This window comes from Mustelus asterias, chromosome 5, assembly GCF_964213995.1.
Source record: "Mustelus asterias chromosome 5, sMusAst1.hap1.1, whole genome shotgun sequence".
Lineage (NCBI taxonomy): Eukaryota > Metazoa > Chordata > Chondrichthyes > Carcharhiniformes > Triakidae > Mustelus > Mustelus asterias.
Genome location: NC_135805.1, coordinates 87,233,523 through 87,256,446, shown reverse-complemented (window position 1 = coordinate 87,256,446; position 22,924 = coordinate 87,233,523). Strand labels below are relative to the sequence as shown.

The following is a 22,924-nucleotide window of genomic DNA, read 5'->3' as shown; positions in this document are numbered from 1 at the left end:
TGTGCCCGGGTAGCTGTTTTGGGTCCAAGGTGGGCCCTCATTTGGGGTGGAATTTTCTGGCCACACTCGCCCCAAGATCAGAAAATCCTGCCTGAAGTCAATGGACCTTTGCAAATTCCACCCTTAATCTTTCATACACCCCCTCCCCCTTTCACCCTGAGCCTAGCATGGCTGCCCATATTGCCAACTGAAAATGCCAGAACTCCAAAGACCCATTAGTTGAAAATATTGGCTGCCCGCCAGCAGCGAGCCAATCTGTCCCCGAGCTAATCTGTCCCCGAGCCAATCTGTCCCCGAGCCAATCTGTCCCCGAGCTAATCTGTCCCCGAGCCAATCTGTCCCCGAGCTATCCTTGTTGAAAATGGCTGTGGGCGGGATTATAACATCAAACTGGCAAGAAGACAAGTGGCGCTAAAATTGCCTGAGATCCCAACCTTGACCCCTTTGAAAATCCAGCCCGTTGTTGTAAGTGTCAAATGAGAGAATCATCTCGAAATAATATGAAACAAATTTTTACCCAAAACCATTTTGTTTTAGCTTTCAACCAGTTGACACGAATTAAGACAATTTATTTTCAACTTTGAAAGGCAGCATCTGTGATTCATGATTGTTTGATGAAAATATTCCAATATCAGTAGGAGGAAATATCCTCCCACTCACTTGTTCTGTCATAATTATGCTCTGAGTTGGAAGATATTAATTGGGTAATAGATGTCTATATGAAATTTCTGTTTTGTTACAGATATTATCACTACCTGTACAGTTATTACTTGCCAGCCAGTCTTCACAACATGATAGACCAGATGACAAACTGTGAAGATATCCTAATGAACTTTCTGGTTTCAGCCATCACCAAACTCCCTCCGATTAAAGTCACACAGAAAAAGCAGTACAAGGAAACTATGATGCAGCAGGTATGTATAAAATGCTGGTCAAATCTTACACCATTTTATCAGGTTTTGTTTCACTTATAAACATGGAGAAGCTCATAAACAGTTCCAGCAAAGCTTGCACTGTGCCTAACGAAGTGGTCACTCAAAAAGAGCACGTAACTGAAAACAGCCTGATGATCAAGGCCACTGCTTCAAGACGAGGTAAATTCATTCATTTTTATCACATTGGATTTCAGGATTCTAATGGCGTTTGGGGATATTTGGCAATTCATTTTATTCTTCTGCTAAAACTAAAATCGAATGGCATTTGAAAACAAGTGATTACAAAGAGAGTGCAGTGGAACCTGAAGCTGCGATGGCTTAATATACAATTAGGTCCATTGCCATCAGTTAGATTATAAATGAATAAACTCAAATACCCAAAAGTGTAATTTTTGCCACGGTGCATTGGCACATTTGTAAAGTGGGAAATTAACTCTGATGATGAAACTATATTGTCTAGCAATTAATTTTAATTTTGGACACATTTTGATGCATTTTCCAGGACATGTATAGTGATTCAACGGTTGAAGCCAAAAAAAATTATTCTGGAATGTGATATTCACAGATTTATAACATCATAGCAGGCAGCCCATTGAGTTTGTGCCGACTCTTTACAGAGCGATCCAGTCAGTCCCATTTCTCCCACCATATCTCCATAGCCCTTGAAGTTTATTTCCCTCAAGCACCTACCCAATTTATTTTTTTGAAATCATTGATCACCTCCACTTCCACCACCCTTGTAGGTAGCAAGTTCCAAGTCATTTAGCACTCGCTGCATGTATAGAAACTAGAAACAGGAGTAAGCCATTTGGCCCTTCAAGCCTGCGCTGCCATTCATTTTGATCATGGCTGATCATCGAATTCAATATCCTGATTCCCCCCTTCTCCTCATATCCCTTGATCCTTTTAGCCCCAAGAGCTATATCTAATTTCTTCTTGAAATCAGGCAACATTTTGACCTTAACTACATTCTGTGGCAGTGAATTCCACACATTCACTACCCTCTGGATGAAGAAATTTCTCCTCACTTCAGTTCAAAAGGTTTGCCCCTTATCCTCAAACTATGACTCCTAGTTCCGGATTCCCCCACCATTGGGAACATTCTTTCTGAATCTACACTGTCTAACCCTGTTAGAATTTTATAAGTTTCTATGAAATCACCTCTCTTCGAAACTCCAGCGAATAATCCTAACCAATTTAGTCTCGACTCACATGACAGACCTGCCATCCCAGGAATCAGCCTGGTAAACCTTTGCTGCACTCCCTCTATAGCAAGGACATCCTTACTCAGATAAGGACACCAAAACTGCACACCGGCGGCATGGTGGCACAATGGTTAGCACTGCTGCTTCACAGCTCCAGGGACCCGAGTTCGATTCCTGGCTTTGGGTGACTGTCTGTGTGGAGTTTGCACATTCTCCCTGTGTCTGGGTGGGTTTCCTCCGGGTGCTCCGGTTTCCTCCCACAGTCCAAAGATGTGCGGGTTAGGTTTATTGGCCATGCTGAATTGCCCCTTAGTGTCCTGGGATGCGTAGGTTAGAGAGATAAATATGTGGGGTTACGGGGATAGGGCCGAGGTGGGATTGTTGTCGGTGCAGACTCAATGGGCCGAATGGCCTCCATTGCACTGAAGGGATTCTATTCTATGACTCTATGACAATACATAGAACATAGAAGAACATAGAACATTACAGCGCAGTACAGGCCCTTCGGCCCTCGATGTTGCGCCGACCAGTGAAACCAATCTAAAGCCCCTCTAATCTACACTATTCCAATATCATCCATATGTTTATCCAATAACCATTTGAATGTTCTTAATGTTGACGAGTCCACTACTGCTGCAGGCAGGGCATTCCACGCCCTTACTGCTCTCTGAGTAAAGAACCTACCTCTAACATCTGTCCTATATCTCTCACCCCTCAATTTAAAGCTATGTCCCCTCGTGCTAGCCATCACCATCCGAGGAAAAAGGCTCTCACTATCCACCCTATCTAATCCTCTGATCATCTTGTATGAATACTCCAGGTGTGGCCTCACCAATGCCTTGTAAAATTGCAGCAAAACATCCCTATCCCTATACTCTAATCCTCTCACTATGAAGGCCAACATACCTTTGCCTTCTTTACTGCCTGTGCACTTTTAGCAACTGATGCACGAGAACTCCAAGGTCTCGCAGAGTATCCACCACTTTTAATTTGAACCCATTCAAATGATAATCTGCCTTCCTATTATTACTACCAAAGTGGATAATCTCACATTTATCCACATTATACTGCATCTGCCATGAAGATGCCCACATATTCAGCCTGTCCAAATCACACTGAGGCATCTTTGCATCCTCCTCACAGCTCACCCTCCCACCCAACTTTGTATCATCTGCAAACCTGGAGATAATACATTCAGTTTCCTCTTCCAAATCATTAATAAATAACGTGAACAGTTGGGGTCCTAGAACAGATCCCTGCGGAACCCCACTAGTCACTGACTGCCAATCAGAAAATGACTCATTTATAGCAACTCTTTGCTCCCGATCTGCTAGCCAGCTTTCTATCCATCTCAAGACATTACCTGCAATCCCATGTGCATTAACTTTACATAGTAGTCTGTTATGTGAGACCTTGCTTTCTTGCTCAAAGCCTTAAAACCCCTAGAATTAGAACCATCGGATAATGGGAACAATTTTGCTTTGTCTACTTTATCTAAACTTGTCATAATTTTGTGCACTTCTATCAAATCTCAACCCCATTGCTCCAAGAGGAACAACCCCAGTTTCTCCAATCTAACCCTGAAGCTAACATCCCCAATCCCTGGAACCAAGTAAATCTCTTCCGCACCCTCTCAAGGACTTCCCTATTCTTCCTGAGGTGTGGTAACCAGAACTGGACAAAATACTCTAACTGTGGTCTCAACAGAACTTCATAAAGGTTCAATGTTATTTCCCGTTTTTGTACTCAGTATATCTATTTATGGAGCCGAAGATCCCATATACTGTGCTAATTTCTCTCTCAATACATCCTGCCATCTTCAAAGATCTACATGCACAAAGCATGCAAAGTTTGCTCTGTCCCTGTAAACATTTTAAAACAGTGCCATTTAGTCTATGTTGCTTCTTCCTAAACCCTTTTGTCAAAATGCATTTTCTCTCACTTCTCTGTATTAAATTCCATCTGCTGCTTACCTGCCCATTTTCCTCACCTATCCATAATCTTTTGTAGATGATTGGTATCATCCTCATTGTTTGTCACAATTCCAAGTTTGGTATCATCATCAATTTTTGAAATATTACTCTGTATTCCAATACCAAACTCATTCATGCATATCAGCATTGACTCTTACTCACTACTGATGTAAAACTGACTAGCCTGTAGTTACTGCCCATTCTTGAACAAAGGTGTCAGATTTGCCACTTTCCAATCCCCTAGCACCACCCCAAAACGAGGCAAGTTTGGAAGATTATGGCAAGCCCTTCCATTAACTCCAAGCACATTTCTCTTAGCAACCTGGGATGAAAGCCATCTGAACCAGGTATCTTATTCACTCTAAGCATAGACAGCCTTTCTAGCACATTGTGCCTATCAATTTTCACCACAGAGATATTAGTATCTCTGCCTCTGTTGATACCAATATCCTTAGGAAAACTGGCACAAACATTCTATTCTAGCCTTTCTCTGCACCTCTAAATTTATTCTAGCCTTTCTCTGCACCTCTAAATTTATATCACCCTATTTGTCCTTAACAGGTCCCATCCCACCTCTTACTATCCATTTACTATTTACATGCCAGTAGGAGATTTTTGGTTTCACTTTTTATTGAATCGTAGGATCCCTGCAGTGCAGAAGGTGACCATTCAGCTCATTGAGCCTACATCCTATCCAGGCCCTATCCCTGTGACCCAATGTATTTACCCTGCTAATCCACCTATCCTACACACCCTGGGACATTAAGGAGCAATTTAGCATGGCCAATCCGCCTAACCTACACATCTTTGGACTATGGGATGAAACTGGAACACTCACAGGAAACCCACGTAGACACGGGGAGAACATACAAACCCTACACAGTCACTCAAGGCCGGAATTGAACCCAGGTACCTGGCACTGTGAGGCATCAGTGCTAACCACTGTGCCACCATGTTGCCATCATGCTAATATATAATAAAACCGTCATAAACATACAAAATCATGACATGAAAATTAAAAAGCTTTTATTTTTTTTAAAATTAATAAAATGGAAGCCAACAACAGCTTATAAAACAGTCCTTATGTGCACTTTAAAATGAGGAGGGTAGAAGATATATAGAATAAATAGGAGCACTAAATAAACTTTTAAATGGTTTTGGTATCCGTTCTCCCATGACCATTTTTACAAAACCATTGTACCCATTCCAAACCCAGACAAAGTCATTCTACCACATCTAGAGCCAGAAAACATTACTTTACCCCATCCAGATCTAAACAAAGATGATCTTTCATCTCAAGACCCAGTTCACCCCATTCAAGTCCCATGTTTCTACATAGACACTTTGGCCTTTCATTCAGTCCTTTCTCCCACTGTGACCCCATTAAAATGGTAATCTTCTTCCATTGCCTCTTGTTCAAACTCATGCTTTTCCTTCCTTTCCCTGCTGGTCATTGTGTTTTTACTGTGGTCCGACAGCAGGAGAAGCCCCAAAGAAAATTCGAGCAAAGAGGTCTTTAAATGGAAGGCATAGAAAATACAATGCAGCACCGTTGGGAAAGAAATGTCAATCAATGCATAGAACAATAAATGAGATCAAATAGGATATCGATCTTTACTTCACTCATGAGAAGAAATCAACTTAACTCACTAGTGCCTACGGCATTTGCGAGTTATGCTTTCAGTCAGACTCATGAAGTAAAAATCAATATCATACTAACCATAATTTATTATCTTCAATTTTATATCTACAAAATTTATTTTTCACTTTAACAGTTTAACATTTGTTACAATTTTTAAAAATGAAAATATTTCCATATTTCCAGAGCCCAGTCTATACAAATTTAAGAAAAATAGATTTGACTCCCATCTGAATTGTAGTACTGGGATGCTAATTCTAGTAGCTATGCTTTGTATGTTGGCCCTGTTCCATTTCTAGCCAATGAAAAGGAAGAAGAGTGCAGAATTTATCCTGACTGCCCTGGCCAATTATTTATCCCTCAAACAACATCACAGATACAGATTATCTGGCCACTATCATATTACTGTTTATGGGAGCTTGTTGTGTACATATTGGTTGTCACATTTTGTACATTACAACAGTCAATACCTTCAGAAGTGCTTCACTGGTTTTAAAACTCTTTCAGACATTCTGTGGGTACGAAAGATGCTATATGAATGCAACACTTTTTAAATTTTAGCTCTCCAGGATGACGATCTGATCGGGAGGTTTGGTAATGCTGTTGAATGTCAAGGAGGATGGTTATGATATTTGCTGATGATCATTGCCTGATGTTTGTGATGTCACTTCCCACTTATCAAGCCAAGCCCAAGCCTGAATATTGTCTGGGTATTACTGCATGTTGGCATGGACTGCTTCACTATTAACAAATGGCAGATGGAGCTGAACACCGTGCATTAACCAGGGAACAGACACACTTCTGATCTTATGATAGAGGGAAGGGCATTGGTGAAGCAACTGAAAATAGTTGGGCTCAGAGTGCTGCCTTGAGAAACTCTGATGTGGAGATGCTGGCATTGGACTAGGGTGGGCACAATAAGAAGTCTCGCAACACCAAGTTACAGTCCAACAGGTTTATTTGGTATCACGAGCTTTCAGAGCGCTGCTCCTTCATCAGGTGAGTGGAGACTCTTGCAGTGCTGTCCTAGACTTGTATTGACTTCTGATCTTCTGGCTTCTGCCATTGCTTTTTGCGCTCCTGAAGGTGCAGGGTCACAATGATAGTTCATCCAATGTCATTCAGAAACAAAGCAAAGCTCCCTCCAATCTGCCCCAACTACTTGTTTCCATCTGGATCGTGGGAATAGCACCCCCTATTACACTGGTGTGATACCTTTTACAATTCCCCAAACCTACCATCCTTAGCCTTGAATGAGCAACAGTTAGGGATAGTTTTGTGATAATGCCAATGCTCAGAGTTGAATCCAGACTGCCAAAACCCATTCCAGTTAGAACACTTTCAGTAGCCCTTGGGGAATTTCATCCCATCAATATGGGTCAGATTTGAATCTAGGGCCACAATTTTATGCTCCACCCCAGCGGATATTTAGGCGGGCAGGGGGAACATGAAATTACGCAGATGGGATTCCCCCATGCCCCAGATTTGCAGTGCCTCGGGAAGCTTCCCCTTGCCCCAAATGAGGCCCTTAAGTGGTCAATTAATGGACACTTAAAGGGTATTTCCAATCTTTAGGTTGGCAGATGGATGACAGCTCATGAGGGGAAACCTGAAAATGCAGGTTGATCTTGGGTGGCCTCTTCTGACTGAGAGCACCCTCCCCCTAAGGCTCAGTGACCTCCTGACCTCCCACCCTCCTCCCCCGGCGAGACCCCCCTCGCAATCAGCCAGGCCTTCACGATCCTCCCCGCCCTGGGACCCTTGGCTATATCATTCAGTGTTCTGCTTGTTTGGTTGATGACTCCACTGCACATTGAATAAATATTTCACTGTCATTTATAGTGACCATGTGGTGTTAACACAATTTGTTCTCCATGCACGGTGGGCAGTAAAACAAAAAGCAAATAACCAGCATAATTTAAAAGCACAGGAAATCTTACTGAGCATCTGCTTCTCCTAATTGTTAATAGTTGGATCAAGAATTTCATTACTAAAGTAATTGCACTTTACTGTGGTGAGAACAGCTGATTGAATCTGAATGTAAATCAGATCGTGCCTAAAATCAGCAGAGATCTTTAAATCACTAAGTATGAGTTAAGTACTTATTGAAATGTTTGAAATAGTTGATGGCCTAGTATTTTATAGTGCACTTTTGTAATTGCCTTTTCTGGTGTTGGGCAAAGAATTGTCCAGTGTGGACAACTGTTGGAGATGAGCTTGGACCATAGAAATGGTGGGGACTGTTTTTCTTGGATCTCATTCAGTTTGCCTTCAACTATTTTCACAATGGAATTAATTATCATCTTCAACGTATATTTGATGAACCAATCAAAAAGCCCATCTGATGTCACCAGTGAGAGATGAAAACTATTTTGATAGTTGGACCTCTTTTGCTCTTGGAGAGTTGTCCTCACGTTTCCAACACTGGAAAGCAGCTTGCTGATAAGACAGGAAATCGGTGGGGAAACCACAACATGTGCATTCAGACCTAGCAAACCGAGTGGTCAAATCAGAGGGTGACAATAAAGTGCTTCAGGACATGGACAGAGAGAGCAGTGGGAGGAATTAAGGTTATCTGAAAGATTGCAATTGTGTAAACTTTTAATATTGCCAATTGACATTGGCCATTTTACAACTGTACCATCCATGAGCAGACTTTGCACTCAATTTGAATAGATTATTAAAGCTGGCTGCTTAAATCAAGACCCTTTAAGAAATGACAGAGGCGGGAAGCTTTTTATTTTAACGTTTTTGTCTCACTGCTGCTCCCAAATCAATTGAAAAATGGAGTGTTAGAAAGACCAAGGTAGGCAGAGTCTGTAGGAATACTGAGAGTGATGATCATAAGAAATGGGAGCAGGAAGAGGCCATTTAGCCCATCACTTGGTTAATCTAATTGTGGCTTTAACTCCACTTTCCTGCTTGCCTGTCATAACCATTGATTCCTTTGTCAATCAAAAATCTGTCGAACTCAACCTTGGATATAACCAATAACCCAGCCCCCACTGTTCTCTGGGGAAGAGAATTCCAAGGTCCAGCAACTCGCTGAGAAAATTTCCTCCTCATCCCTGTCTTAAATGTGAGACTCCTTATTTTTAGCTTGTGCCCCCAAGTTGTAGACTCCCCCACAAGGGGAAACACCCTACTTGTATCCTACCTTCATCCACCCTGTAAAGTTCCTTCAGAATCTCGTATGTTTCAATAAGATCGCCTCTCACTCTTCTAAACTTCAAAATAGACCTAACCTGTTCAATCATTCCTCATAAGACAATCCTTTCATCTCAGGAATGAGGCGAGTGAATCTTCTCTGAACTGCTTCCAATGCAATCATATGCCTTAAACCAAAACTATATATAGTACTCCAGATGTGGTCTCAGTAAGGCTCTGTAGTTTCAGCAACTCTTCCCGACTTCTGTATTTCATTGCCCTTGCAATAAGATGAGAAGCCTTTAAAATGAACTGGCTGTCTATTAAGAAAACAAATAAACTTCAGAATAATTACTCTGTTATTAAAGGAGCACTGTCTTCAGGCAAAAAGATGATTTATTTCTATTTCAACAGGTAAGAGCAGAATAGACATGTATCATCTTCATTGTGACATTGCTTACAAATAACACAATGATGCAGTTTCAATTTTAGTTGCATCTTGGAATTGCAATCAAATAAAAACACTTTTCCAAAATCTTTAGCATGAGGATATTATCTCTTGAAATGTGTCTAATTTGCCCTTGAATTATTTTAACATTTGCAGTGCATAACAGAACCAGGAGCTGCACCATCTCTAACTTAGAGGACAGTGTTATATACAGAAAGGAAAAAAGAGCACAGAAAGCTGACAGAGATGAATTATATTGGGTCACAAGCCATGGGATACTTTTGCCATCCAATACTTCGCAAAACTCTGACGAATGATCTACTACATTTAGTTAACGGGTCAACTTGTTAGTGTCTGTTGAGCAGAAAGGGTGGTGTCTGCAGTTTCTCTAATCATTCATTAGGCTGTCATTTCACTGTTATTTCTCAGCCCCAGATCAATTTCCAGATCTACTGTTAATCGATCACTTTGTAAAACACAGCAGTGACCAAAGGTGGGTTCTGGTATTCTTGCTGAAGTTTTGTTAGAATTTATTATGTTCCCCTACTCACAATACAGCACTCCTTTCTACCAGATGACAAGGACTGTGGGTGACTAAATACATGTGGGCAACATTCATGGCACACCCATTGGTAACCCTGATGCTGAAGTTTGAGGAGGCTCAGGGAGGCATCCTCTTATACTCTCCTCAGGCACCTACATCACTGGGACCGCATCTTAGGTGCATTGAGAGGCTACTACAAAATGCAGCACAGGCTGTTCCATTCTAGGAGTTGTCGGACTTCCATCATAAATTGTCCATCTCAACTCACTTGTCATTATCTTCAAAATCTAGGCCAAGTTTGACACTGAGTGCCACTAGGGTCCCTCGAACACACCAGCCTTCTGTTATTCCAGATATAAGGAAATAATTTACACTTATAAAGTGCTTTCCATGTCCTCAGGACATCCCAGTGGATTTTATTTCTGAGGTGCAGTTACTCCATGTGGGAAAACCCACAGATACTTTGCACTGAGCAAGTTTCCACAAATAGAAAATGAATGAGTGACCAGATAATGTTTCTTAAGCACCTTGAATGAGCCCCTATAGGAGGTCCCCTGCCTTGCCTGACACCAACCTGCACAGATAAGGCTAATGAGCTGCCTGTGTGGTGTATACCTCCTCCTCACCGTGGGTAAGATAGTGATGGAGTATGGCCTTTAAGTGATCATTAATTGACCACTTAAGGGCTTCAGGAGGCAGAAGGATGGGTGGGTTGCCCAATGCCTTCCCTGTTCCTCATTACATTTCAGACAGGGGAGGGGCAGGTGGGTAGGCAGTGGAAAGGGCACCACTGAAATTTATGTGCCCCCTCCACCTTCAAAGCTGCCAGCGGAGCGGGCATTAAAAGTCATCTCATAATCCTTTAGCTCAGTTATCGAGCGTTACAAACTAAACCAAGTTGACACATAACTGCACTGTATATTCTCCATCTCTCCAAAAGGCAGATAAATACTATGTTAACTAACCATATGTTCCCAACTAATATATAAAATATTGATTATGGGAAAGAATTAAGCATAGAAGTTAAATTAGCAGAGTAATAATAGTGTCATGTTAATTTAACTTTTACCAGCGCATTAAACTGTTTCCTGAGTCTGCTGAATTTTTTGATTAGCTGTTTGTGTAGGTATATACCTTTATTCTCATCCCGTCCCGTCTCACTGCAGTGATCTAGAAATATTGTTCAGTCAGTTGAGCTGCTTGTATTTATCACAGTCCCAAAAAGTCTGAGTGCAAAGCTGTCAATCAGATCAGCTTCAAAGATACAATGAAGCATCTCCAACGTTGCACAATCTGATTGGCTTGAGGTTTCAAGCAGAGTTCATGTAGCTCCTCATCCATCAGCAAAATCAATGTTAAGATTGCAGACTGCTCCAGTTCCATTTCTTGGGGATGTTTCAAAATTTAAAACTTTAATTTGGAAATTTCACTCTTGATTTTCATGGATTTTTGTGGCTGGAATATTGGAAGCACCACAAATCTAGCAGACTGCCCTCCGTGTCCAGTTCCCCTATATTCACTCCTGTTAAAATAAGGCCTTCATGTTTTATCATCTTAAATAAGATGGATCTCTGTTCCTTCACACTATGTAGATACAGACATGGACCGCACAGAGGCACAAGATTTTTTTCTTTGTACCTGTATGGTAAAACATGTGGCTCCCCAGATATTGAGTTGGGGCTTCATTTTAAAAGAAGCCAATATGGTCTCAGAGATTATTTGCAGCCCTCAGGTAGGTGGGTTCAGGTGTTGGGTCTGCATTCAGACCGTGGGCCAGAGAGCCTGTAAATCAAAGTGGGTGATCAGAGGTTGACAGCGAATGCAGAAGTGGCCAAAATGGAGCAGAGTCCACAGGGGCCAACTGGGGGTCGGCAAAGAAGGCAGTAGGGTTGGATCAAGGGGTCAGACCAGGAGCTGGGATGATCAAATGTCAGTGCCAGCGGCGGCCTTGATGGATCAAAAGCAGCAGCAATAAATTCCTTATATGTAGAGTCTGGAGGAGCATCCCTCCTCTCACAGCTCCAGGTTCAGATAGACGAGTTAGCTTTGTGATTAGTAGGCTATGCCTCCTAGGCCAAACTTTCCTGAGTGCAGTCAGCAATGATATTTGGGACAATCTTGAAGCAGGAATTAGACTCCTTATTTACATATGCAAAGGGCTTAATATCTCCTTCAAGCATGGGTAAAGGACATTTATTTCCATTCCCAATATGTCAGGCTTTACATTTCCTGCTCATGATATTGGGGGTTAAGGAGGCCAATTTGTATCTAAAACGGACAGTGCCACAACACATTTATAGGCCATATTGTTTAATCCCAGTGAATTCCACAAAATGTTCCTTCAAGATTTAAGATAATTATTACCATTGCATAATTATGTGGCCATTTCCTCGACATTCAGTGATAGATCCAGATTTTAACAGTTTTTAAAGTTAAAGGGGGAATAATGAATAACTTCAGTGTGGATCTCAGCAAGTGAACATGGCCTGATAGACAAATAACTGTGCAGATTTAAAAAACAATACTTCCAAGATCCTTCCAAGAGTTATGTGCAGGATTATATCTTGTGTATTGATGTTGTATTTTTATATAATAGGGTTATTTTTCAAAGTCTGTAATGCTTGTTTATGTTTCATAACAATATCAATAAAGAGTTGAGATGAATCTGTTGGGTTATGAGAAAAGTGAGGTTGCTTGAGGGAGGCCTTCAAAAAAAACTGGGTTGGTTCTCTGTTAGTTCAGGTCAAATGATATGTTGAGCAACATCTTTCTGAATATTGCTGTTTTTTCACCTTTTGTTTCTTGCTGACCTGAGTGTTTAATTACATCTTCAGAGGCCATCTTCACAGTTATTCAAAACCCATAGAAAAAAAGAAATGATTTATGACAGAAAGTACAAATATCTTATGTTTTAAATAAGCTTGAACAATTTAATCAACTATTATAAGCCATGTTTTGAATTACCAGCAAATCAACAAATAAAGCATCAAGGCCAAATGAAATTTTTCATTAAGAGGCATAATTCCTGCCAGTGAAATGTGAAGCTTTGAACTGCTTGTTTATGGCAAGATGGTTCTGTGCAGATTATATTTTGATGTCATCGAAAGTTCACACTCAAAATGTTCCAGCAACTCTGCACAGTAAATCACATAGATTGCCTGATGCACTTTGCTATTCACATTATTAAGGGCTATATTTTTCTCTTGTTCACTAATATTAGGCAAGAAGTAGAGATAAAGAAGTTTGGAGCACTGATAAAATTAAATGAACAGAGAAATATTTTTATGTCATTTACACACAAACATATGAACCAGGAGCAGGAATAGGCCATTTGGCCCCTCGAGTCTGCTCCACTATTCAATACGTTCATGGCTGATCTAATTTTAACCTCAGCTCCACATTCCTACCTACCCCCAATAATCTTTCCCCACCTTGCTTATCAAGAATCTATCTATGTCTGTCTTAAAAGATATTCAAAGGCTCTGCCTCAGTTGCATTTTGAGGAAAAAAACTGCAAAGTCCCACAACTCTCTCATAGAAAAACATTGTCTTCATCTTCATCTTAAATGTGGGAGCCCTTATTATTAAACAGTGGCCCCTAGTTCTAGATTCACCCATGAGAGGAAACATCCTTTCCACATCCATCCTGTTAAGTCTAGTCAGGATCTTGTATGTTTCAATTAAGTCACCTCTTACTCTTCTAAACTCGAGCAGGTACAAACCTAGCCTGTCCAACCTTTCATCATAAGATACCCTGTCCATCCCAGGTATTCATCTGGTAAACGTTCTCAGAACTCTTGTCCAAAGATGTGCGGGTTAGGTTGATTGGCCAGGTTAAAAATTGCCCCTTAGAATCCTAAAATGCGTAGGTTAGAGGGATTAGCGGGTAAATATGTGGGGGTAGGGCCTGGGTGGGATTGTGGTCGGTGCAGACTCAATGGGCCGAATGGCCTCCTTCTGCACTGTAGGGTTTCTATGATTTCTATGAACTGCATCCAATGCATTTAAATAAGGAGACCAGTACTGTACACAGCACTCCAGATGTGGTCTCACCAATGCCTTGTATAACTGAAGCATAAATTACTCTTGTATTCAGTTCTTCTTGCAATAAACAATAATCTTCTATTCGCTTTGCTAATTACCTGCTGCACCTGCATTCTAATCTTTTATGATTCATGCACTAGGGCACTCAGATCCCTCTGCATCTCAGAGCTCTGCACTCTCTCACCATTTAGATAATATGTTTCTTTTTTATCCATCCTGACAAAATGGACAACTTACATTTTTCCATATTATACTCCATTTGTCAGATCTTTGCCCACTCACCTAACCTATCTATCTCCTCTTGTAGCCTCCGTATATCCTCTTTCCTATCTATCTTTGTGTCATCAGCAAATTTAGTAACCACACCATCGGTCCCTTCATCCAAATTATTCATATAAATTGTAAGGAGCTGAGGTCCCAGCACTGATCCCAATGGCACACCACTCCTGCCAACCAGAAAAAGTTTCATGTATGCCTACTCTCTCGTTCCTGTCAGCTAGCCAATCTTCTATCCATGCCAATATGTTACCCCCTACACCATGAGCTTTTATTTTCCACAATAACCTTTGATGAGGCACCATATCAAATGCCTTCTGAAAATCTAAGTATAATGCATCCACCTCTTTCGATGGCACATATGTCTTCTTCAAAGAACTCAAATGGATTTGTTAAACATGAGTTCCCTTTCACAAAACTATGTTGAATCTGCCTGATTACCTTGATTTTTTTCTAAATACTTTGTTATAACGTCTTTAATAATAGCTTCTCTCATTTTCCTTATGACAGATGTTAAGCTAACAGGCTTGTAGCTTCTTGTTTTCAGTCTCCTTCCCCTTTTGAATAAAGGAAGTATATTTGCTATTTTCCAATCTAATGGAACCTTCCCTGAATCTAGTGAATTGTGGAAAATTAGTATCAATGCATCAACTATCTCACTAGCCACTTGGTTTAACATTCTAGAGTGAAATCCATCAGGATCCGAGAACTTGTCAACCCACAACTTCAGCAATTTGCTAAGTATCACTTCCCTGGTGATTGTCATTTTATTGAGTTCCTCCCTCCCTTCCACTTCCTGATTTATCGTTATTCCTGAGATGTTACTTGTATTCTCTGTAGTGAAGTATGATGCAAAATAACTGTTCAATTCATCTGGGTTCTCTTTATTTTCAATTGTTAACACCCCAAACTCACTTTTTTTAACTCTTTTATTTTTCCAACATCTATCGAAATCCTTACTATCTGACTTTATATTTCTAACCATCTTTCTCTCGTACTCTAATTTTTCCTCTTTATTAATCATTTGGTCATTTTTTACTATCCCCTTAAATGTCTGCCACTGCATCTCTATCCCTTAACCTAAATTGTCAGTTCACTTTTGCTAGGTCTGCTTTCATGTCCTCATAATTGCCTTTAATTAAATTTAAATCTTAGGCCCACACTTCTCAACCTCAAACTGAATGTAAAATTCAACCATATTAGGGTCACTGCTACCTAGATGTGCCTTCACTATGAGGTCATTAATTAATCTTATCTCATTGCACAATACCTGATCTAGTATAGCCCGCACCCTGGTTGGCTCCAGAATGTGATTATCTAGGAAATTACCCCGAAAACATTCTAGAAATTTGTCATCCATGCTACCTTTGTCCATCTGATTATTTCAGTTGATACGTAGATTAAAATCCTCCATGATAATTGCTGTACTTTTCTGACAAGCTCCCATTATTTCTTCTTTGACATCCTGTCCTACCATATGATTGCTGTTGGAGGGCCTGTACACCACTCCCACAAGTGACTTTGTGCCTTTATCATTCCTCATCTCTACCCAAAATGCTTCTGAAGTTAGTTCAGCCCTCTCTATTGCGCTAATGCCTACCTTAATTAACAGAACCTCCCATCCTTCTTAGCTTCTATCCTTACTAAAAATCGCATACCCTTCAATATTCAAGTCCCAATCTATGTCACCCTGCAGCCATGTCGCTGTAATGGCTATCAGATCGTACTCATTAATCTCTATTTGCGCTATCAGTTCATCTGTTTTGTTTCTAATGCTATTTGCATTCAGATACAGAGCCTTATGTTTCGTCCTTATATTATTTTTGTAACCTCGAGCTTTATCTGTTGATTTACTCTTAGATTTGTACTCCCTGTTCCTTCCTGTCATGGTCTGTTTATCATTTCCCATATTAATACTTTCCTCTCTTCCCTTGTCACTACTCTTTGAAATAGCACATCTGCCCACATTTGATCCCTGCTCCTACTATTTAGTTCAAAACCTTCTCTACTACCCTAGTTATGCAGTTTAAACGTACTTACAATACCGATAGCCCATTGTAGAATGATTTGTGGTTAAAAATAAACAGTTATGTACACTTAAACACATTCAGTCTTACAGGGGATAAACATTTGAAATAAAAGCAATTAGCATTATTTGCATGTATTCTAAGACTGTCAATAAGGGTGCCTAATTTAATCAGGAAAGAAAATAAATAGATTTTTTGGGCTAAAATGTGGAGATTCAACTGCTACTAAAATTGCCCATTGTGGAACTCAACCATGCAAACCAGCTGGATAGATCTCTGATTGGCATTGTTAGCTGATCTTTGCTGGAGTAGTTATGGAGAAATCGTCACTTGAATTAACTGTTGGAGAGGATCAATTAACTTTAACAAAGGTCAGCACGTTTAGAGAGCAAGAGAGAAAGTTAGGGGAAGAAATTAGATGCCTGTGACTATGTGTGCTAGGGGTCTATAGTCACCTAGTTATCAAGGGTGGAACCTTCCCAAAATTGTGTTAGTTTCAGGCTGAAAACCGGTGTGTTGTCCTCCAGCTACACAGCCGTGCTTTCGCTTCAGACCCTGTGGCACTCAGTGCACAGAGGATCTTGGGGCATAGTTTGTGCCGTCACTCTGGCATGGTGGGGCCTAATAGAGCCAGCAAGCCTTGCTCCACAGAGATTGGGGTACTGTCTTTATAGGGTGCCCCATTCTGCAGTACAAATAAATAATCTCCCCCAGACACAGAAAAGCCACAACAAGTATTGGGGCAAACCCCAACCAAAAGCATTGGGACGACCCTCCCCTTCCTGGGACCAAGGCACTCCCTCATCCCAATGGCATTGGCACATTCCACACCTCCCCCCTCACCGCCACCCCCATCTCCTCCTCCCCCCCCCCCCCCCCCCCAACCACACAATAAGGGAAGCCCCCAAATTGGGCTCCCAAGAGGTTGGCACTGCCAGGATTCCAGGGGCATGTCCCTCACCACCCGAGGGCTATATTTACCTCTGAGCCCCCAGCATAGTGATCACAGCAGCTAATATATATTAATCACAGTTGCATCCTTCCTGGGTATGAACCTGATAGCGGTATCGTGGGGGTGGATCATGGACTAAAACCTCGGCAGTACAAATCCCATATTTGGCCTCTTGTGAGATTTAGCGGCCATTACAGCTAGCGCAACCGCTAAATCACGGCCCAAATTTCACCTACACCTACAAAATTCAACTTAACCAAGACTCCAACAATAACCAGTAAATGTACCTCTGTCATTCTAATTGAAGAATCTATTTCTCAGCAATGTTGGAAGTTATGATTTTTTATTGCAGCCTCATAACTTGGTATGATTTGCCTAATTGGAGTTGTGATAATAATCAGAATGTTCACACAATGTTGGATTTACTGTTGGAAGATTTAATAAAACCTTTTGGGCAGGATCTGAACATCAATAGATATGTCTTCCTCTATTCACTAATATGAGTTCTTTTTTTTAAAAAGCCAATGTGATTTTAAAAGGTTTTATTGTACTTTATATTCACCAACTTTTTCACTCACTTTTAGCAGCCAGAGAAAAATATTTCTCCAAAGATGAGGAAGATCCCATTGAGGGGAATACCGGCTGCCACTCTGCTATTTAACAGCCAATTGTGATGCAGCCATCAGTAAGACAAACATTGGGGCGGCACGGTGGCACAGTGGTTAGCATTGCTGCCTCACAGCACCAGGGACCCAAGATGAATTCCAGTGTCGGCTCACTGTCTGTCTGGAGTTTGCACGTTCTCCTCGTGTTTGCATGGATTTCCTCCCACAGTCCAAAGATGTGCAGGTCAGGTTGATTGGCCATGCCAAATTGTCCCTTAATGTCTGGGGGATTAACAGGGTAATATGTGGCATTAAGGGGATATGGGCTGAGTGGGATTGTTATCGGTGCAGGCTCAATGGGCCGAATGGCCTCCTTCTGCACTGTAGGGATTCTATGATAAAATCCATACATATAAAGATAATAAATGATCAATCATACTCATAGCTGTAGTTTGCAGATCACCTAATAATGAAAAGGAGGTGGAGGAAAAAAATGCAAACAAATTAGGGAAGTATATTTTAAAAAGTGTAACAATCACGGGAAATTTCAACCACCCCAATATTAATTGACCAGAAGAGATAAGTTAAAGGGACAGAGAAATAAAGCTTTTACAGTTTCTTTCTAACCCAGTATACAAGAAATGCATCAAAAAAGGATTTGTTACTGAATCTAGTGTCATGTCCAGTGAAGCCATGTCCTATTCATAAGCTCAAACATGGACTGTGTTCCTGTGGAATCTTCTGGAACTGTCTTTTATATTTTAACATAGACGCTGATGCCTGCCAACAGTCAAGTGACCCTTGCTTGTTTAACATAGACTACCTCAAGTTTCTGGAAAGTTGCAGTTGAATCACCTGGGTGGTAACCTTCCTCTGATATGGACATACCAAGATGAATGTTATTTGTGGAATTCACACCCACCATTGTTCGAAGTCTAGCTCAAACACAGAATCAATAGACCCCTAGACTTCTTGTTTCCAAGATCAATGCTTCACCAAAGGGAGCTAAACAGATCGGTTACCTTTAAATATGAAAGAGCACCATCTACCTCCTATTGTGTCGTAATGCCTTTGTACTTCCCAACCATTCTGGTTAGACAATGCCAGTACTGGTCATGTGACCAAAACCGACCAGCGATAACGAGTTTTGATCTATTGACCCAGAAAAGGCCTAGACAGTCTGCAAGAGAACTCCAAATATGACAAAGCAACAGCAGCAACAAGGCTGTGCCATATTTGCCTTTTAAGAACCAGAAGGTTGTAAAATCTTTCAAAACTTTCCAGCCTGATTCCAAAATTCAAGTTTATCTGTGAAGAAATTGACCTGCTGGTTTGAAAACCCCAAAGTTTCACAACCTGCTGAATATTCATCTATTTGAAGGAATCCTGCACCAATCCAGATATCTGACTTCAGCTTTTTGGACCCATCAGAATTATAATTCAAGAGTTGAAAACATCACCTCTGTATCAGAGCCCAAACTAATGGTCTCCCACAAAAAGATAGTAAGAAGTCTTACAACACCAGGGTAAAGTCCAACAGGTTTATTTGGTAGCAAAAGCCACTAGCTTTCGGAGCACTGCCCCTTTTGGAGCGGGCAGCGCTCCGAAAGCTAGTGGCGTTTGCTACCAAATAAACCTGTTGGACTTTAACCTGGTGTTGTGAGACTTCTTACTGTGTTTACCCCAGTCCAATGCCGACATCTCCACATCACTCCTACACAAAGCCAAACATATGAACTGTTAACTATTCTTTTGGTTTAATACTTGTAGAAGAGCGCTATTTTCTTTAATTGTGTCTTTCTTGAATGTGTGGTGTGTTAATGACATAATAATTAAATTTTCCAGGATAAGTGTATGAATTAATACTGTATTTCTAAACCCCTGAAAGTCTGCTTTAAATTAACCACACACTAAAGGGGAGCTTAGGAATGCAGATATCTACCATTCAAAAACAGTGACACTTATTGTGGAGATTAAGGGAAGGAAATTGAAGGTTTCAGTAAAACTAGCAAAGGGGAAATAAATCAGAGAAGAGAAATAAAAGTGGGAGAGCCTCTAGGCCAGTGTTTCCCTAAATATTTTCCAGTGTGACCCCATTTAAGCACTTAAAAATGAACACCACTCTGGATGCCAACAAAACAGCCATTTGATAACATTTAGTATTTAATTACTTAAGTTTGCACATTGAAGATAGATGTAAAATGCATTGTATAGGTATGAAAATCTGTGTTTTAAAGTAATTTGTAAAAATGTTAGTTTATGCACTCACAGTAAGAAGTTTAACAACACCAGGTTAAAGTCCAACAGGTTTCGTCACCAGACCTAATGGGACAAATGTTGTGACACAGTCTCTTAAAATCTGGCAACATGGTTGATACTGCCCATCTAAACTCGGATTAGACATCCAGGGTTGATTGATATTCGATATTAAGATTTGAAGCAGGGAAGTGCTCTAAATTCAGCTTCACACAAATACGTGCTGGAAAAAAGAACCATCACTTTCAAGTGCCTCGTGCAATGTCAGATAACCAATACTAAACAGGAATTCTGATGCAGAAACTGGAACTTATATTTTTTCAAAAATCACTGGCATGACATTTCAATAAGCTGTTCAGTTTCAGCTGCAGGCAAATCCATGGTGCCAAACTGACATTGAAAGCGGTTTTGCATCCAATCGAACATTGTCACATCCAGATCGGGGGAAAATTGTGCCAAGTATAAAGTGACTGAGAATGGTCGTTCAGCATTGTTTGATTTCATTGACAGACAGTAATTCAGAAAGTTGCAGGAAGGAGTCTTAACTCAACTTCAGCATAGTACTCCTCCAAAATGCAGGTTTCTTCATGAATGCTGTGATTCGATCACTCAGTTGAAGAATGTATGTGTTCTTTCCTTGCACATTTGTGTTCAGTTCATGTAAGCAAAGAGCTAGATTCAGTCCCACTCCTCCTGGCCCACCAAAGGAACATTTAGGGATGCCTCTCTGACTACAGAACAATTCCAGACCTGCTAAGTAATAGGATTCCAATTTACATAATTTGATTAGATTTCTGCCTGTTTTAGGCAAACAGTCCATCTGTCTGCTGAGCCCTGCAACTTAAAATCAGAAATAGGATTGAGTTCTGAGGGGATAAATAACCTGCTTATTTTAAACTTCTCACCCTCCTGGGGTTAAAATCGACCCGTAGGTATAACTATTGAAACAGTCACTTCAGTCTGGTGAGTATACTCTGCAACTTCCATAAAGCACAAAATTTTTCAAGTACACCAAAATCATGGGAATATCATTGTCATCATGATGGAGCTGTATAGAACTTTGGTGAGGTCACAGCTGGAGTACTGTGTGCAGTTCTGGTCACCACATTATAGAAAGGACGTGAACGCATTGGAGGGGGTGCAGAGGAGATTTACCAGGATGCTGCCTGGGATGGAACATTTAAGTTATGAAAAGAGATTGGATTGGTTTGGGTTGTTTTCCTTGGAGCAGAGAAGACTGAGGGGCGACCTGATTGAGGTGTTCAAGATGAAGGATCCGTAACGAGGGGACACAATTTAAAAGTGAGGGGTGGGAGGTTTAAGGGGGATTTGAGGAAAAACTTTTTTACTCAGAGGATGGTGACGGTTTGGAATGCACTGCCTGGGAGGGTGGTGGAGGCGGGATGCCTCACATCCTTTAAAACGTACCTGGATGAGTACTCGGCACATTCAGGGCTTTGGGCCAAGTGCTGGCAAGTGGGATTAGGTGGCAGGTCAGGGCATTTCATATGTTGGTACAGACTCAATGGGCCAAAGGGCCTCTTCTGCACTGTAGTATTCTGTGATTCTGTGATCAAGTCCCCTGTGTCTCACCATAACTTGGACATGTAGGCTGGAATTTTACCATCACGTCTGACAAGAGAATCGGAGTGGGCGAGGGGAGGAACATGGGAAGGTCCTTGTCTTCAGGCAGGATCTTACGGTTTCGGGATGAGCAAGGCCATAAAATCCCGCCCTTAATGTCATTCCTTCTTAGACACTGGTCAGATCCTGGAAATTCCTACTTAACCATATACTGCTATCAAGTGGCACTAACACAGCAATGACCTGCTCACTGATGCTCAGTTTGAGTTCCGCCTCAGTTCCTGACCTCATTACGGCCTTGGCCCAAACATGGACAAAAGATCTGAACTTGAAGTGAGCTGAGAGTGACTGCCCTTGACATTGAGGTAGCATTTGACTGTGGCATCAAGGCGCGCTGAAGTCAATGGGAACAGGGGGAAACTCTTCACTGGTTGGTCTAACCTAACGCAAAGAAAGATGGTTGTGGTTGTTGGCCAATCATGTCAGCCCAAGAATGTTGTTGCAGGGGTTCCTCAGGATGTCCTTGGCCCAACCATCTTCAGCTGTTTCATCAATGACCTTCCCCCTATCATACGTGAGAAGTGGGGATGTTAACTAATGATTCATAATGTTTAAAGTAAAGTTTATTTATTAGTCACAAGTAAGGCTTACATTAACACTGCAATGAAGTTACTGTGAAATTCCCTTAGTCGCCATTATTCAGAGCCTATTCGGGTCAATGCATCTAACCAGCAGACTTTCAGACTGTGGGAGGAAACCGGAGCACCCAGAGGAAACCCACGCAGACACAGGGAGAACGTGCAAACTCCACACAGACAGTGACCCAAGTCAGGAATCAAACCGGGGTCCCTGGCGCTGTGAGGCAGCAGTGCTCGCCACCGTGCCACCATGCCGCCCCATGTTCAGCGCTATTCGCAAATTCTCAGATACTGAACTAATGTGCCAATATGTGCAATACCTGCACAAAATTCAGGCTGGGGCTGTTATGTGGCAAGTAACAGGGTATAACATGAAGATTTAGCTTTTTGGCTTCCTTTCCTATGGATCACATATCCTCTTTCTCTCTGCCTTTCTGTTCCTCAAGAGGAGTTAACCTTCAAGCGAACACTTACAACCACTCCCCAGCCTTCCATAGCAATCCACATTTACTGATGACTTTGAATCTTGAAATCGTTGTAAATGCTGTGATTGTAATCATTTGTAGTGTGTGTGACCTTTTTGGAAATAAATAAAACATATGTGCCACACAAGTGCCAGGCAATGACCATCTCTAACAAGAGAGAATCTAA

The 22,924-nt window shown here is 41.2% G+C and overlaps 1 protein-coding gene across 1 annotated transcript in view; it reads left to right on the top strand.

Annotated features, from left to right (window-relative positions):
* LOC144493675 (exostosin-1-like) overlaps window positions 1-22,924 on the top strand; it is a 542,752-nt gene that overhangs the window by 514,236 nt on the left and 5,592 nt on the right. The window contains exon 11 of the mRNA XM_078212975.1: window positions 743-914. Within this exon, the coding sequence (XP_078069101.1) occupies window positions 743-914 (172 nt within the window). The remainder of the gene's footprint in view (window positions 1-742; window positions 915-22,924) is intronic.